Source organism: Mustela lutreola, chromosome 16, assembly GCF_030435805.1.
Source record: "Mustela lutreola isolate mMusLut2 chromosome 16, mMusLut2.pri, whole genome shotgun sequence".
Taxonomy (NCBI): domain Eukaryota; kingdom Metazoa; phylum Chordata; class Mammalia; order Carnivora; family Mustelidae; genus Mustela; species Mustela lutreola.
Genome location: NC_081305.1, coordinates 55,048,959 through 55,064,899, shown reverse-complemented (window position 1 = coordinate 55,064,899; position 15,941 = coordinate 55,048,959). Strand labels below are relative to the sequence as shown.

Genomic DNA, 15,941 nt, shown 5'->3' with positions numbered 1-15,941 from the left:
GGAAAATATCCACATTATACTAAGTGAAAAAAGTCACTTCTAAAATTGTATGTGTGGGGTCGCCTGGCTGGCTGTGGGTGGAGCATGTGACTCTTGATCTGGGGGTTGTGGGTTCAAGCCCTATGTTGGGTATAGAGATTACTTAAAAAAATAAAAATCTTAAATCATATGTGTGCATATACCATACAAATTGTCTACTGTATTTACGTTGATATATACACGTGTGTATACACACAACCAGTTTTATAAAAACAAAAAAGGAAAACAAAAAAGGAAAAACAAAAAAGGAAGTTCATATTTACAGAAAAAAATCTAGAATCTTTGGAATAAAGATTTACAGGGAGTCATTGCTTTCATTTTTGTTTTCTGAATTATTCACCATAAATGAGCATTTATTCAACCATGAAAGGAGTCATATACTAAAAGAAATAACTGGGAAGACTTTAAACATGGTAATAGTTACCATGGGTGATGATCTCTGTCAAATAAATAAATAAATAAATAAAATCTTTAAAAAAATATATGGATATGGAAGACAGAGTAAAACAAAACCAGGAAGAAGTACACACAAAATGATGGGCTCTCCATGGGCTGTGTGGTTACAGAGAATTTGTATTTTATTCCATACTTCTTGATACTTTCCAAATTATCCTTTACAAAGCAAATGTTATTTTACTTAAAAATGTTTCCCGTTATAAAAGTATGTGCATTATTTTTATAATAAAATACAAACACTATGGTTTTTTTGTTTGTTGTTTTTGGGTGGTTTTTTAGAGAGAAAGAGACAGACAGACAGACAGAGGGAGAGAATCTTAAGTAGGCTCCACAATCAGTGCAGAGCCTGACTCGGGGCTCAATCTCACAACCCTGAGATCAAGACATGAGCTGGAGTCAAGAGTCAGACACTTAACGGACTGAGCTACCCAGGCACGACCTGCCCCCTTTTTTTAATAGTATGTTTTTATGATAAAATATGATGAAAGAAAAACTTACTTTTGGGCATGAAGAAAAACAGAAAATGATGTTTAAGATGGCAACTCCTTTATAGAGCATAAATCCTGGACATGAGAAAGATGCAAAAAATAAGCCTTTAAAAATGACTGTAAATAGTGGAACATACTGTGTTTAAGCCAACTGCAGGCATGGTCATGAAATTTGTAGCTTGAAGTTTTGTAGGATACTAAAATCTAGTGTTGATGCTCAGCTACATAAACTTGTACTCTAAAGGGTTAATCTTTCCAGTTGTGATTTTTTTTCTTGAATTTTCAAGCTCTAATTTAATGACTGATTGATAAATTTATTTATTTATTTATTTTAGGTGCCTTGTTAGCGCAGTAGGTAGCGCGTCAGTCTCATATTTCTTTATTTATTTTGGTCGATAAATTTAAAAAGTTCACAGAGAGGCACCTGGGTGGCTCAGTTGGGTTAAGCCTCTGCCTTCGGCTCAGGTCATGATCTCAGGGTCCTGAGATCGAGCTCCGCATAGGGCTCTCTGCTCTGCAGGGAGCCTGCTTTCCCCACCCCCTCTCTCTCCCTGCTTCTCTGCCTACTTGTGATCACTCTCTGTCAAACAAATAAAATCTTTAATAAAAAAAGTTCACAGAGACCTTGTTAAAGATATCAGATGATGTCTCGTTTCATTTACACCACCCTCTGGGGACACCATAAGATTGAAAAATAGGGGGGAAGCTGAGATTTTAGGAGGGAGCTCCTAAAATGATCAGAAGGTGTCCCAGCAGGTGATCAATGGCACCAGCTCCTTGTAAGAAACAGAGAAGCAACTCTCTCTCACAGTATATGGTGTTAGGGTTCCTCTCTGGGAGGAAGTTACTGGTGCTGATGAAGGCTGCACTGAACCCAGCATCAGAATTGCCCACGGGCTAATTTCTTAGGCTTTCTGGTCAGCAAGAGTTCTTGGAATATCAGCAAGCTGTGTGCTCCATGCAAAGGGTTTCTCAAAATCATTGCAGACGTAGGTGCTGTGCATAGCGTGAAGCCTCTGGTGTTTAGCCAGATGTGAACTCCAGCTGAAATCCTCCCCACATTCCTTACACACATAGCGTTTTCCACCCACATGAACCTTCTGGTGTTGAATAAGGTGTGAAATCTGGGTGTAGGTTTTTCCACAGTTGTTACATTTATAGGGCTTCTCTCCGGTATGGGTCCTTTGATGCTGAATAAGGTGGATGCTCTGGTTGAAGGCTTTCCCGCATTCCTTACAGGCATAGGGTTTCTCGCCAGTGTGAATTCTCTGATGTTGGGTGAGGGAGGAGTTGTGACTGAATGTTTTCCCACATTCTCTGCACTTGTAGGGTTTCTCGCCCGTGTGGATTTTCTGATGCTCAATAAGGTGGGTGCTCCGGCTGAAGGCTTTCCCACAGTCACTGCACTCATAAGGCTTCTCTCCAGTGTGAATCCTCTGGTGTTGGATGAGGTGGGAAATCTGGGTATAGGCCTTCCCGCAAACTTTACACTCATAAGGCTTCTCCCCAGTGTGAATCCTCTGGTGGCGGGTGAGCGAAGAGTTCTGGCTGAAGGTTTTTCCACATTCGTTACATTTGTAGGGCTTCTCACCAGTGTGAATTGTCTGGTGTTGTGTGAAGGACGAGGTGTGACTGAAAGCCTTTCCACATTCATTACATATGTAGGGTTTTTCTCCCATGTGAACGCTCTGGTGCCTCATGAGGTGGGAAATCTGTGTATAAGCCTTCCCACACTCGTTACACTCATAGGGTTTCTCACCAGTGTGAATTCTCTGATGCTGAGTCAGGGATGAACTGTGGCTGAAGGCCTTTCCACACTCAGAGCACTCATAGGGTTTCTCTCCCGTGTGAACTCGCTGGTGCTGGGACAGGGACGAGCTGTGGCTGAAGGTTTTCCCACACTCATTACATTTGTAGGGTTTCTCTCCGGTGTGGATGGTCTGGTGCTGAGTCAAGGAAGAAGTGTGACAGAAGGCTTTGCCACACTCGGCACATTTGTAGGGCTTCTCCCCTGTGTGGATTTTCTGGTGGCGGGTGAGGTGGGACACCTGTGAGTAGAACTTCCCACACTGGTTGCATTTATAGGGTTTTTCCCCAGTATGGCACCGCTGGTGTTTAATGAGGGAGGAGCTCTGGGTGAAAGCCTTCCCACATTCCTTGCATTTGTATGGCTTCTCTCCAGTGTGGATCCTTTGATGCTCAGTAAGCGATGAGCTCTGAGTAAAGGTCTTGCCGCACTCACCGCACACGTAGGGCTTCTCTCCTGTGTGTATGATGTGGTGCTGAATGAAATATGAACTGTTGCTAAATGCCTTCCCACAATCATTGCACTTGTAGGGTTTCTCTCCCGTGTGAATCCTCTGGTGCAGAATATAGTCTGAATGGTAAATGAAGGTTTTCCCACATTCTATGCAGTTAAATGGCTTCTTTTCTATGAAGGTTCTTTGGCATTTCAGGATCTTTCTTGGTCCATTCCTCTTCCAAGTTCTCTCTCCCACCAGCCCTCTTTGCTTCTTGATGAAGGCTGAGGTCTGTCTGAAGCTCTGCCCCAGCTTGAGACACCCCATGCCTCTCTCCCCACAGATGGTTTCCTTGCAAGGAGCAAACAAACACCTCAAACGCCTCTCTTGCTTTTCCTGGTCCTCCAACCGACAGCTCCAGGCCCAGGATCCCCCCAGCCTGGCATCTCCAAGCATTGCCCTTAAAACCCCCTCCCTCTTTCCCACAGGGGAAGTGGCCTCTTCAGAAATGCTCTCTCTCAGAAGTGTCTCCTGAGGTGTTGCAGAGCTGGTATCCAAGGCTGAAAGACATGGAAAATGTGACTATCATCTGCGTCAGGACCAAGGACACTGATGATTAAGTTGAACTGACACTGGAAAACTTTAAAAGGCAAGTTTCAAAGTTTAGGTAGCTCTTTCAAAAGGCAAGGGAGATTTGTGTTGTGACATGGAAGGATGGCTTCCAAATACCCTAAAAATAAAAATATGTTAAAAAAAATTTTTTTTTACCTATTTATTTGAGAGAGTAAGTGAGTAAAGGCATGAGCATGGGGAGCAGCAGAGGTAAAGGGAGAAGCAGACTCCCCCGCTGAGCAGGGAGCTTGATGCAGGGCTCGATCCCGGGATCATGACATGAGAAAAAGACAGACACCTAACCAACTGAGCCACCTAGGCACCCCCACCCCCCCACCAAGTTGGAACATTTTGACTTTATTATTATTTACTTTTTTATTGTGGTAAAATACATACATCATAAAATGTGACATTTAGGTCATTTTTAGGCATGCTGTTGGGTTGCATGTGAGCACTCACGCTAGGGTGCAATCACCACCACCATCCACCTCCAGAACCTTTTCATCTTCCCAGACTGAAACATTGTACTCATTAAAAACTAACGCCTGCTGCTCCTTCCCCAGCCCCTGGGCACCACACTCAACTCTGGTTCAATGAATTTGCCTACTCTAGGCACCTCATGTAAGTGGAATCATACAATATTTGTCATTTTGTGTCTGGCTTATTTAATTTAGCATCATGTCCTCAAGGTTTTTCATGTTGTTATTATTTACTTTTGTAATTTAAAAAAAGGGAGTTCAGTTGGTTAAGTGTCTGCCTTCGGCTCAGGTCCTGATCCCAGGGTCCTGGGATCGCGCCCTGCATTGGGCTCCCTGCTTGGCGGGAATCTTGCTTCTCCCTCTACCACTCCCCCTGCTTGTGTTCTCTCTCGCTGTGTCTCTCTCTGTCAAATAAATAAATAAAATCTTTAAAAAAATATAGTAAAGCTGGGGTGCCTGGGTGGCTCAGTGGGTTGGGCCGCTGCCTTCGGCTCAGGTCATGATCTCAGGGTCCTGGGATCGAGTCCCACATCGGGCTCTCTGCTCAGCGGGGAGCCTGCTTCCCTCTCGCTCTCTGCCTGCCTCTCTACCTACTTGTGATCTCTCTCTGTCAAATAAGTAAAATCTTAAATATATATATATATATAGTAAAGCTTTGGGGTAAAATGAGAAAAGTAAATTTTTTTGAGAGATAAGCAGCATTATGGGGAGAGTTTCATTTCCTGCCTTATTCTTATTTAGATTTTCAAAGTTTCTGTGATGAACACACATAACTTTAATTTGATCAAGAGATATTAATAAATAGGGGCACCTGGCTGGCTCAGTCAGTTAAGTGTCTGCCTTTGGCACAGGTCACGATCTCAGGGTCCTGGGATTGAGCCCCGTGTCAGGCTCCCCACTCAGCAGGGAGTCTTCTTGTTCCTCTGCCCCTTTCCCTGCTTGTTCTGGCTCTCTCTCAAACAAATAAAATCTTTTTTAAAAAAGGTCAATAAATATTAAATGTGTGTGAGGCTTTTGCAGCACAATATTGCAATTTGGAGAAAGGGAAGTATAGAGAAGAGATGATAAGCAGGAAGCATATCCATGTGGGATTTGTTGGAGGGGATGGATTTTTTGATGCTAGTAGATCTGTTCTTGGGACCCCTATGAATTGCATACCTGATACGTGCTAACCACAGTGCTAGGGTTTGCTGTCAGGGGTACTAGGAGCCATGGGGGGCGCTGTGAGTAGGGGAGGAGTGGGATTAGCTCAAGGTGTGGAAAAACCCCTCTCAGGCTGTGTGAGATGAACGGGGGCCTGGGGGGTGAGGGAGGAGGTTGGGCTGAGGGTCTGACCAAGGGAATCTGAGGCCTGAGCCAGGGTTGTGGGAGACAGCACAGCAGTCTGGGAAAAGTTAGGGGGCAGGAGGGCAGCACTGGGGACCAATGGGCTGTGGTGAAGGGGAATGAGGGGGCAAGTCTCACCCCACAACATGGGGTGGACAGTGATGGAAACAAAGAAGCTCCAACCCCCTCCCTTCATGGAGTTCATGGGCCAGTGGGGGGCATACATCTGGACTCCTGTCCCCCAGCATGTCCAGTGGGGTCCCACTTTTGGGTCCCTACACAGATGATTCCCGATAAAGAATCACCGTAGCCTATTCTGACCAGGGGGGTTACGACGTGCCGGGTGCTGGGCTATACTTTTATGTGTTCATTCATTCATCTTTTCCAACCCAGGGTACTATTACTGACCCCATTTTGCAGGCGAGGAAATCAAGGGGCAAAATGACCTGCCTGAAGGTCACAGAGCCAGGAAGTTCTGGGGCTGGGATTTGAGCCCACTGCCCATGACTATGGCTGTGTGAGACGCTGCCTCGTTTTTGTCACTGATCCAGACAGACAGGGTAGGCAGATAGCTCACATCTGCTGGACGAACTTACCCACCTGGACAGGCAGCTAGCTGGGCTTCCCTGTTCTCCATTCTGGGCTCCTCCCCTCGCTCCAGACGGGAGATCACATCAGGTTTGGACCCAGGAGGCCCGGCCCCTGGAAAAGATACCAGATTTGGCCATGGCTGGAAGTCATCAGGAGGCCTTAGAGCTCAGCCCCATGCCCTGGGTCTGCAGGGGAGCTGTATACATTGGGTGCCTAATGATGAGAAACTCTAATGTTCCAGGAATGTGGGCGGCTTAGTTGGTTAAGTGTCTGACTCTGGGTTTCAGCTCAGATCGTGATCTCAGGGTCCTGGCTCCATGCTCAATGGGAAGTCTGTTTGAGACTCCCTTTCCCTTTCTCTCTCCTTCTCCTTCTGTCCCTCCCCCCACTCAAAGTCTCTCACTCTCTCTAAAATCAGTTAATCAATCAATCAATCTTTGGTTCTGTGCTGTTCAAGCTGAGTGTGAGGTACACACTGAAATTCAAAGACTGACTTATCGAGAAGAAAAATAGAAAAAAATCATCAATAATTGGCACATTGATTATCATCTCAACAGGTGCCAAAATGACCATTTTTTGGATGGACTAAGTACAAGAAAATACACCCCTAAAATTAATCTCATCTCTTTCTATCTCCTTTTTTTTATGCCTGCTGTCTTTGAAACCACACTGATTCCCCTTTTCCCAGAGTGGGCTGAACAGGGCTCTCCCAAAATTTCGTCCACAGAAACTGCAGAATGTGACCCTACTCAGAAACAGGGGCTTTGCAGCTGTAATTAGTGATGAGGTCCTCTGGGAGCAGGCTGGGCCCTGAGTCCAAAGACTCCTTGTTTGAAGAGGAGAGACACACAGACACATGTGGAGAAAAGGTCATGTGAAGATGGAGGCCAAGATTGGGGTGAGGGGGTACAGGGCAAGGAACAGCAAGGGCTGCCAGGAGCCTCCAGAAGCTGCATCCAGGAAGGACTCTGGCCTGGACCCTCCAGTGGGAGCAGGGCCCTGATCACAGCTGGATTTTGCACTTCTGGCCTCTGAACTGTGAAGAAATATATTTCTGCAGGGGACAGGCAAAAGCAACTTCACTCTTTACACCTAACTTGTGCAGAAAAGGGGTCACACAGCAGGCTCTCCTTGGAAAGGCCTGCTCACAAGGCAGCATGCGGCTGGCGTCTGGACAGCTGGGATTCAGGAAGGTTCTCAGTGTTCCCTGACTGACAGGAGGGTTCCCCGTGCCCAAGCTGCTGGGCCCACAGCATGTTTTCTGCTGAACCCCTGCTTTCCTTTGGGGAGTCTAGAGTTTGGCCGCTGATGTGACTGGACCTCAGTGAAAACCCTGGGCGCTGACTGGGGAGGGGTGGGAGTGGAAGGTCTCTAACGAGCATCCCTTGGTGGGCAACACCTCACATGTACTGTCACATCCTGTTGGATGTCCTGTGTGATTACTTGGGGAGGGGACTCTGGCCTGGTCTCCCCTAGACATCGCCCCACATGGCTTATCTCTTAGCTGACTGCGCTTGGTGTCCTTTCGTTGCAGTGTGAGTGCAACTGAGGCCTGGGGGGCCTCCCTCCTCAAACCCCCAAACCTGGGGGCTTACCTGGAGGCTTTCCTGCAGTCCCTGATGCAGAAGTTTATGGTGAGTTTTTGGTTTTTGGTGAGTTTGTCCAGTGAAAGTGTGTGAGTGAGGACAGCTGAGGAAGGAGCGTCAAAGCACCAGAGCTTACAGGGAAAAGGCCAGATAGAAGAATCAGAAAAAGAAGTTGAGGAGAGATGGAGGTGGCCAGACAGACAGCTGAAGAGGCCAGAGTGGGTCAGGGCGGGGCTGCAGGGACAGAGAGGAGGGGATGGGTAGAGATTGTTGGGAGGCAGAGAGGATATGAGGGGCTGTTGAGGAGGTGGTAGGGAGGAGCGAGGATGGGGCTGGAGGTGTCTGGTCTGGGGGCAGGGGGCCCAGGGGAGGAGGAACAGGACAGCATGGAGATGCGGAGCTCAGGGTGAGGGTGACAAATGTGAAGGGTGTTGACGGGGTGCAGTAGGTGGGTGGGTGGACAACATAGGACTAGAGAGACATATATGGGGAACAGCATTTCTGTGCCTTCGAAAGATGGAGCCAGATGACTGGAGGACATCCAAGGATGCATCTGGAGTCTGAGATTCTAGAACAGGCATTGCAGGGAAGAGCCTGAGGTCACCACACATGGAAAGGGAAGCAAGAAGAGAAGGTGGGGGCACAGGTTGAGGATTTTGCAGGACACGCAGAGGACTTGGGGCCCTGGGGGACACAGAGACTCTAGGAGAAGCGGCAGAGAGACAGAGGGACAGACAGAGGCCAGGCGGGAGGGACCAGTGAGAAGAGCAGAGAGGGCACCCCATGACCTCAGCAAATGCCCACTGTTGAGCAGTGGGTGGGCACAAAAGAGATGAGAGCAGAAGCAGGGCCATCACGCCTCTTCCTGGGAAGGCAGGGGCAGGGCCTCACCCAGGGAAAGAAGGTTCCGGTAGTTCTCCAGCATCACATCCCGGTACAGCTCCCTCTGGCCAGGCCCCAGATGGCCCCACTCCTCCAGGGTGAAGTCCACAGCCACATCCTTAAAGGTCAATGATTCCTGCAAGGGCCAATTTTACATGGTGGAGGGGCACATCCTTCTAGAACTCTGGGCCCAGAGAGGTCATGGGTTAAGAGCCTACCATCGCTAGTGGTTGAACCAGCTCTTAACATTTCAGGCTGGAACATACAGACTCAGCAGGTTTGAGAAAACTGAATTAAAATGGTCCACAGAAATGTAGAAAATCTGGGGCAGCTACTAGCCCAGAGCTTCCTTGGCAGGTGGAAAAAGCTTCCTTTTGCGTGACTCTTTACTGCCATCTGTTGGAAAGTCTTTATAATATGCCAATTATTTTAGTAAATCATTGTTTACTGCCATCTGCACGAAAACTGACATTATGTACCAGTGTATGAGGTATATGATGTGAATCCCGCCACTGAGATGAGGCACCCTTGTGCAGTGCACAACCTGCACACCTGTATATGACATCCTTAAGAAACACTTTTTTAAAAATCAAGACATGTGTGTAAGAGTGATAACTAAGTGGCACCCCATCCCAGACCTGCACTGGGATCCTAATCCTCATCCCTGACTCCAAGGATAAGGCTCTAGAGTGAAGCAAAACCATCCACTGCCCACCTCTTTTGGCAACTCAAAGTCAGCTGAGCATTAGAGTGGTTTTTAGAACGGGTCATAAAGTCCCAGCTCAGGGCATCCTGCCCTTCCTTCTCTTCTCCTCCCAGCACTTCCCAGGCCCAGAACCACTCCCACCATAGTCTCTTCCCCATGCCTGGCAGGGGGAGAAATCTTCAGCCAATAGACAGAGATGTGATGGCCCTTTGGGGTCCACAAAATCATCCTGGGGATGGGGAAGCCCGAACTCACCTGGTCCTCAGCCATCAGGGTCCTGTGGCCCTTGCAGGGTCCTGGGCATGTGTCTCCAGGAGAAAAGACCAGGCCTGAGTCTGCAGAGCTGGAGGAGGAGACTGGAGCACAGAGAGGGTCAGTTCTGGCCCAGACAGACAGATAAACGTTTTCCCAAAGATGCCTCATAATAGAGGGGACCCTTTATACTAACAACCGGTAGCAATCAGGCACCTCGGCTCACTGCACCCACATAACAGCTCCAAAAGACGACACTAGAATTATCCCGAGAGAAGGAAATAGAAGAACAAGAGGTCAATGCCCTTGCTCAAGTTCAGAGATTTCAAGTGTCAGACTGGGACTCATAACCAGAAGTCTGGCTGCGGAGCTAAGCCATCTTTTCATTCTTACTTTTATTTTTCCTTGTGGTTAAATGCATAAACATGTAACATAACATCTTAACCACTTCATTTAAAAAATATTTTATTTATTTGTTGTTAATATTTATTAAAAATTTATATTTATTTATTTATTTGTTTGTTTGTTGAGCAGAACCAGAAGGAGCAACAGGCAGAGGGAGAAGCAGGCACCCCACTGAGCAAGGAGCCTGATGCAGGACTCAATCCCAAGACCCCAGGTTCAGGACCTGAGCCGAAGGCAGACGCTTAACCAACTGAGCCACTCAGGTGTCCCCACTTTAATCACTTTAAATGACACAGTTCAGCGGCATTTAGGATGTTCACAATGTTGTGCAACCATCATTACAATCTGGTTCCATAACATTTTCATCATTGCCCTAAAAGGAAACGTTAACCAGTCACTCCCAAATCTCCCCGTTCTGTCCCAGCCCTCCAATGCCAGCCCCTGAAAACTACTCGTCTTTCTTTCTTTTTTTAGAAAAGATTGGTTTATTTATTTTACTGAGGGGTTAGGGGTAGAGGGAGAGGGACAGAATCCTAAGTAGACTCCGCACTGAGCGCAGAGCCTGACTCTTGGAGCTCAATCCCATGACCTTGAGATCACCACCTGAGCTGAAACCAATCACTCAACTGACTGCGCCACCCAGGCACCCCTCATCTTTCTTTCTTTCTTTCTTTTTTTTTTTTTAAAGATTTTATTTATTTATTTGACACAGAGAGAGATCACAAGTAGTCGGAGAGGCAGGCAGAGAGAGAGAGAGAGAGGGAAGCAGGCTCCCCACCGAGCAGAGATCCCAATGCGGGGCTCGATCCCAGGACTCTAAGATCATGACCTGAGCGGAAGGCAGAGGCTTTAACCCACTGAGCCACCCAGGCTCCCCTCATCTTTCTGTCTTAATGGATTTGCCTATTATGGACCTTTCCTATGAATGGAATCATATAATATGTGGCTTTTTGTATTCAGCCTCTTTCATTTAGCATACTGTGTTCCAGATTCATTCATGTTCCACTACGTATCAAGTTTTCATTCCTTTTTTTTTTTTTTAAAGATTTTATTTATTTATTTGACAGAGAGAGATCACAAGTAGGCAGAGAGGCAGGGAGAGAGAGAGGAGGAAGCAGGCTCCCTGCCAAGCAGAGAGTCTGATGCGGGACTTGATCGAGGACCCTTAGATCATGACCTGAGCCGAAGGCAGAGGCTTAACCCACTGAGCCACCCAGGCACCCAAGTTTTCATTTCTTTTTATGTCTGAATAGTATTCTTCTGTGGCATGGATCTACCCTTTTTTGCAGAGCTCCTTCTTTAAGGGAAAAAAAAAAAGGTGTAGAGTCCAATGCAGTTCTTGAACTCTGAGATCAAGACCTGAGCTGAGATCAAGAGTCCAAATGAGCCACTCAGGTGCCCTTACAGAGCTCCTTCTATTTGCCTTACAAATCCAGCATAAGGATCCTGATCTCTCTTAAGATGTTGTTTGAAGAAATGTCCCACCTGTTGAAATAAAGTTCAAAAGTCCCTGCAAAAAACCTCCCAAAAAACAAACAAACAAAAAACTCTGCCAAAGAAGAATTGGTGTTTGGACTATGGTCACTTCTGTTTATTCATCAGATATGCTCTGAGACTCATGTGAGAGTGACAGGCTCATCTGAGGACATAATAACGAGCGAGATGAGGCTCTGCCCTAAAGGGGCTCCCCACCTGGTGGGGGAGACAGGCCTGGATATAGGCCAGATGGTTGGTGGAGCAATGGCCCCATTCTTGTATCTTGTGCGATGAACCTGTGATGTGATTAAGTTAAGTGCCTCTAAATAGGAAGATTATCCTGGATTATCTGGTGGGGCCTAAATGCAATCATAAGTGTCCTTAGAAGAGGGAGGCAGGGGGGTATTTGATTGGGAGGAGAAGGCCAAGTGAGGGAAGTAAAGAGGAGCAGAGTCAGAGAGAGAAGACACTGTCTCTCTGGCTTTGAAGCTGGAAGAGGCCTCATCTAAGAAACAAGCAGCTTCTAGAAGCTGCGGGAATATGGCAAGGAAACAGATTGTCCCCTAGAGCCCACAAGGGAGCACCACTCTGTTGACACCTTGATTTCAGCACGGTAAAACCCACTGCAGACTTCTGACCTCCCGAACTGTAAGAGAACACATTCGTGCTGTTTAAAGCCACCAAGTTTGTGGTCACTTGTTACAGCAGCAACAGGAAACTAAAACAGCCCAGAAATAAGACACAGCCTCACACCTGTTTCCAGTTACAGAGGAACGCCAGCAGCTGAAGGCTGAAACCAGTGGGCGAAATTCTGATGAGGAAATGAGAAGGAAAGTCTTACAGACTCTCCCCTATGTCCTCGTAAGTTACTTAATAATCACAAAAAGAAGGTAACTTTAGAGCAGAAATGCCTGGCGGACACCACCGCAGCCAAGTGATCAAGACGCACATGACCTGTGATGGGCAAACATGACGGGCTCCTGCTCTGATGAGACACTGCATCACCCTGAATTTAGGTATTCCCGCCAAACCTAAATCTAATAGAGAGGAAACACCGAACAAATCCAGACCAAGGACATTCTAGAAGTACCTGGTCTGTAATCTTCAGAAATGCCAAGATCATCAAAATCAAAGAAAGACTGAGGAACTGCGTCTGGTTCACGGAGACTAAAGGGCCCTAACAACTTACCCAGTGTGTGGTGTGGGCTTTGCTTTTGCCATTAAGTACATTACTGGGACAGTTAGCAAAATCTGAGGTTCTGCAGATTAGCTAATAGTTTTTATCGATGTTACTGTCCTGCTGTGTGATCATGGTCCTGTGGTCTTGGAAGATAATGGCCCTGTTTTTAGAAACAGACACAGACTCGGAAGAGGGGCGCGCAGACACACAGAAAGAGGGACTGAAAGGGGTTTGGGAGGGTGGGGGGAGAACACAGAGCGATTAGAGACCCAGAAAAAGGGTGGCATTCTCAGGATAAGGACAGAGACCGTGGGCGTGACTGTGCAGAGTACGCGGTGGGCTTTCGGGGCAAACACCCCAGGCCGACCACTGGGACCTGCGAGAAGCCGCCTAGTCTGTTTCTTCACCAGCGAAGTATGGAAACGCACAGTCTCCCTCCTGGGAGATCGCACAGTTCCGCGCTCGCTGACTCCTGGCAAACAGCAGGCGCCCAATTCCTGCGCGTTGAGATCCTCGGGCTGGCAGCGGCGCTCTGGGGCCGCCTCGCGAGAGATAGGAGGGGGCGGGACACCGCACAGCGTGCCCCCAGGCAGGACTCGGGCCCGCCGTCCTGAGCACCCACCAGCCTGTCCCGCTCGGCCCGCACCCACCCGCTCCCGCCGGTAGGTCGGGACTCACCTGTGCGCCCCCGCGGGTTGCGGAAAGTGGCCAGGCCTTCCCTCCCTCTGGCGGGCCGTGGAATGCGCCTGCGCGGTAGTTGTCTCGGTACTATCAAGCCCCGACGCGACTTCGCAGCTGGACTACATTTTCCAGAAGTCATAGCGGGCTCACGCTCCTCCCGGCCTCAGGTCTCTATAGCCGGGGAATGTTGGGAAATGGAGTCTGGGAGAACGATGTGGGGCAGGAGGGAACCTGGTATTGAGAAATGTCTGGCTGTACAGACACAGCGAACACACCCATTTTAGCCAGTCTTTTCGCTGCCCTTCACAGGAGGGGACATCATAGCCCATTTAACCCATCTAACAAAGTTACCCCTGTAGTTGAAGTCCACAGGACACAAAGAAGTTGGCCCCATCTAAATTGATGGTGAATGAATTGAGCCTCTGTCACTTAATTACTTGCTATCCCTGGGCATCTGCTTCCTGTTTGCCTCAGTTTCACCACCTCTTAGAGGGTGGTATGGTAAGGGAAACAGACCCCTGTAGTGGGAGCTGGGAGGTATATGTCTAGGAATGCAAGGATGGTTTGATATTGGGCTATCACAGAATTTGCTAATTGATATATCAAAGTAATGCCATCACATCCATGGCTATGAAAAGGGTTTTGAGAACCTCCAGTAATAAGCCATGTCTACATAAACTTAATATATTTAAGAATAGGCCCATCTTGGGGCGCCTGGGTGGCTCATTGGGTTAAAACCTCTGCCTTCGGCTCAGGTCATGATCCCAGGGTCCTGGGATTGAACCCAGCATTGGGCTCTCTGCTCAGCAGGGAGTCTACTTCTTCCTCTCTCTCTCTGCCTGCCTCTATGCCTACTTGTGATCTCTGTCAAATAAATAAAATAAAATCTTTAAAAAAATAGGCCCATCTTGAATAGTAATGACAATTTTATTTATTTGAGAGAGGGAGCACTAGTGGGGGTGGTGGGGGGGCAGAGGGAGAGGGAGAAGCAGAACCCCCACTGAGCAGGGAGCCCAACCCAGGCCCCATTGCAGGACCTTGAGATCATGACTTGAGCCAAAGGCAGTTGCTTAACCAACTGAGCCACCTAGGTGCCTCAATAATGACAAAAATCTTAAGGAGTTACTTGCCTCTCTCTTGTTTTTAATTGTATGCATATCATTAAAACCCCAAATCAGGCTTAATGCTAAAAACCAAAAGATTCACCATTAAAGTCAGAACAAACTGTCAGTTCAAACAAAACAAACTGTCTAGCATGACCACTTTTGGAAGAACTATCAGTGTAGTTAGACGAGAGAAAGAAAAGGTATCATCTGAACGGAGAAGTCTGGGTTTTCATCCTTCTTTAAATGTGATATGATTTTTATCTTGGAAGTCAGAGAATCAAAAGAAACACTAAGATAAGCCACAACATAATTATATAAAATTACTGGGTAAAAGATTAATAAAATCCCATAGGTTTTTGCTTTTCAAAGAAGAGTGATGAAAAATCTAATGAAAAAAGGGGCTATTTGGATTTTAGTGCCATATTTGCCCTACAGATTGTAATCTCTTTGTGATCTGGGGCAGTTCTCTTCCACTGTCTACGAGGTTTTCTTCTCTGTAATCCCTCATTGGGGGTAATGTGAGGCAGATAGCGCTTCTTCAGTCTTTCCCCTATTTTCTCTGCACACAGCTAGACTACATTTTCCAGCCTCCCTTGTAATCTGGGGTGGCCACATGACTAAGTTCTATCCAATAAAATGAGAGAAGTGAACATGCATGCCAAACCCAGACCTGGCCCATTGAAACCTCTCACTTGTCACTTCCCACAGTCTTTTCCCTTCTGTGGCTGTAGATGAAGACTATGACCCTGGAAGTCCTATGTTGAAAACGGAAGAAGCCTAACTCCCTGAATTGTCACTGGGGTGGTGGGGAATCTCCAATCAGAAACCAAATAACAAATAGTTATTTTCAGTTATATGAACTCAGGGGATTGGTTAAATAAACAATGGTATATCCGACCTATGAAATGTTATTGAGCCTGAAATGATTATGATCAGGACACAATAACTGGGGAAATACTTGTGAATGAACATTAAAAGAAGAAAAATCACAAAGTTATATATCTTTCATATTTATAAAGATGTAAAATCTATGTATACACATGAGTAAAACCTAGATGAACCACTGTCAAACTGAAAAAGACCAGCTGTCACTTAATGACAAAATGCAGCGGGCTTTATTAGCTTAATTAACTCATACAGCTACCCTGGGAAGATGTGTCCAACAGCCCTAGGGAGACCTTTGCAACCCCAAGGCTCAATGATCCAGCCAGCGACAGTGGGTCCAGGGAAGTCCCTCTTCTCACCCTCAGGCTCCCCAGGTCTGCTGCCCTCTCCATGCCCATGAACTTGGCCATGGCTCAAATCTTGTCCTCACCCTACAACCTCACTGCGATCTCATCTCAAACCTCCTGGCCGATAGTGTCTCCCCTCTTGTCTGTCCCCCCCACCCCAGAAGTGTCTTTCTTTCTTTCTTTTTAAATATTTACTTATTTGAG

General features: G+C 47.1%; 2 protein-coding genes across 2 annotated transcripts in view; both read right to left on the bottom strand.

The window, feature by feature from the left end:
• The window catches only part of VRK3 (VRK serine/threonine kinase 3), a 197,096-nt gene that overhangs the window by 58,475 nt on the left and 122,680 nt on the right, over nt 1–15,941 (bottom strand). The window lies entirely within an intron of this gene.
• LOC131817548 (zinc finger protein 260-like) lies at nt 777–13,488 on the bottom strand. The gene is made up of 5 exons (XM_059151038.1): nt 13,397–13,488; nt 9,661–9,761; nt 8,709–8,835; nt 6,241–6,342; nt 777–3,783 (listed from the first exon to the last, which is right to left on the bottom strand). The coding sequence occupies exons 2-5, from the start codon at nt 9,673–9,675 to the stop codon at nt 1,889–1,891; spliced, it is 2,139 nt and encodes a 712-aa protein (XP_059007021.1). The 5' UTR covers nt 9,676–9,761; nt 13,397–13,488; the 3' UTR covers nt 777–1,888.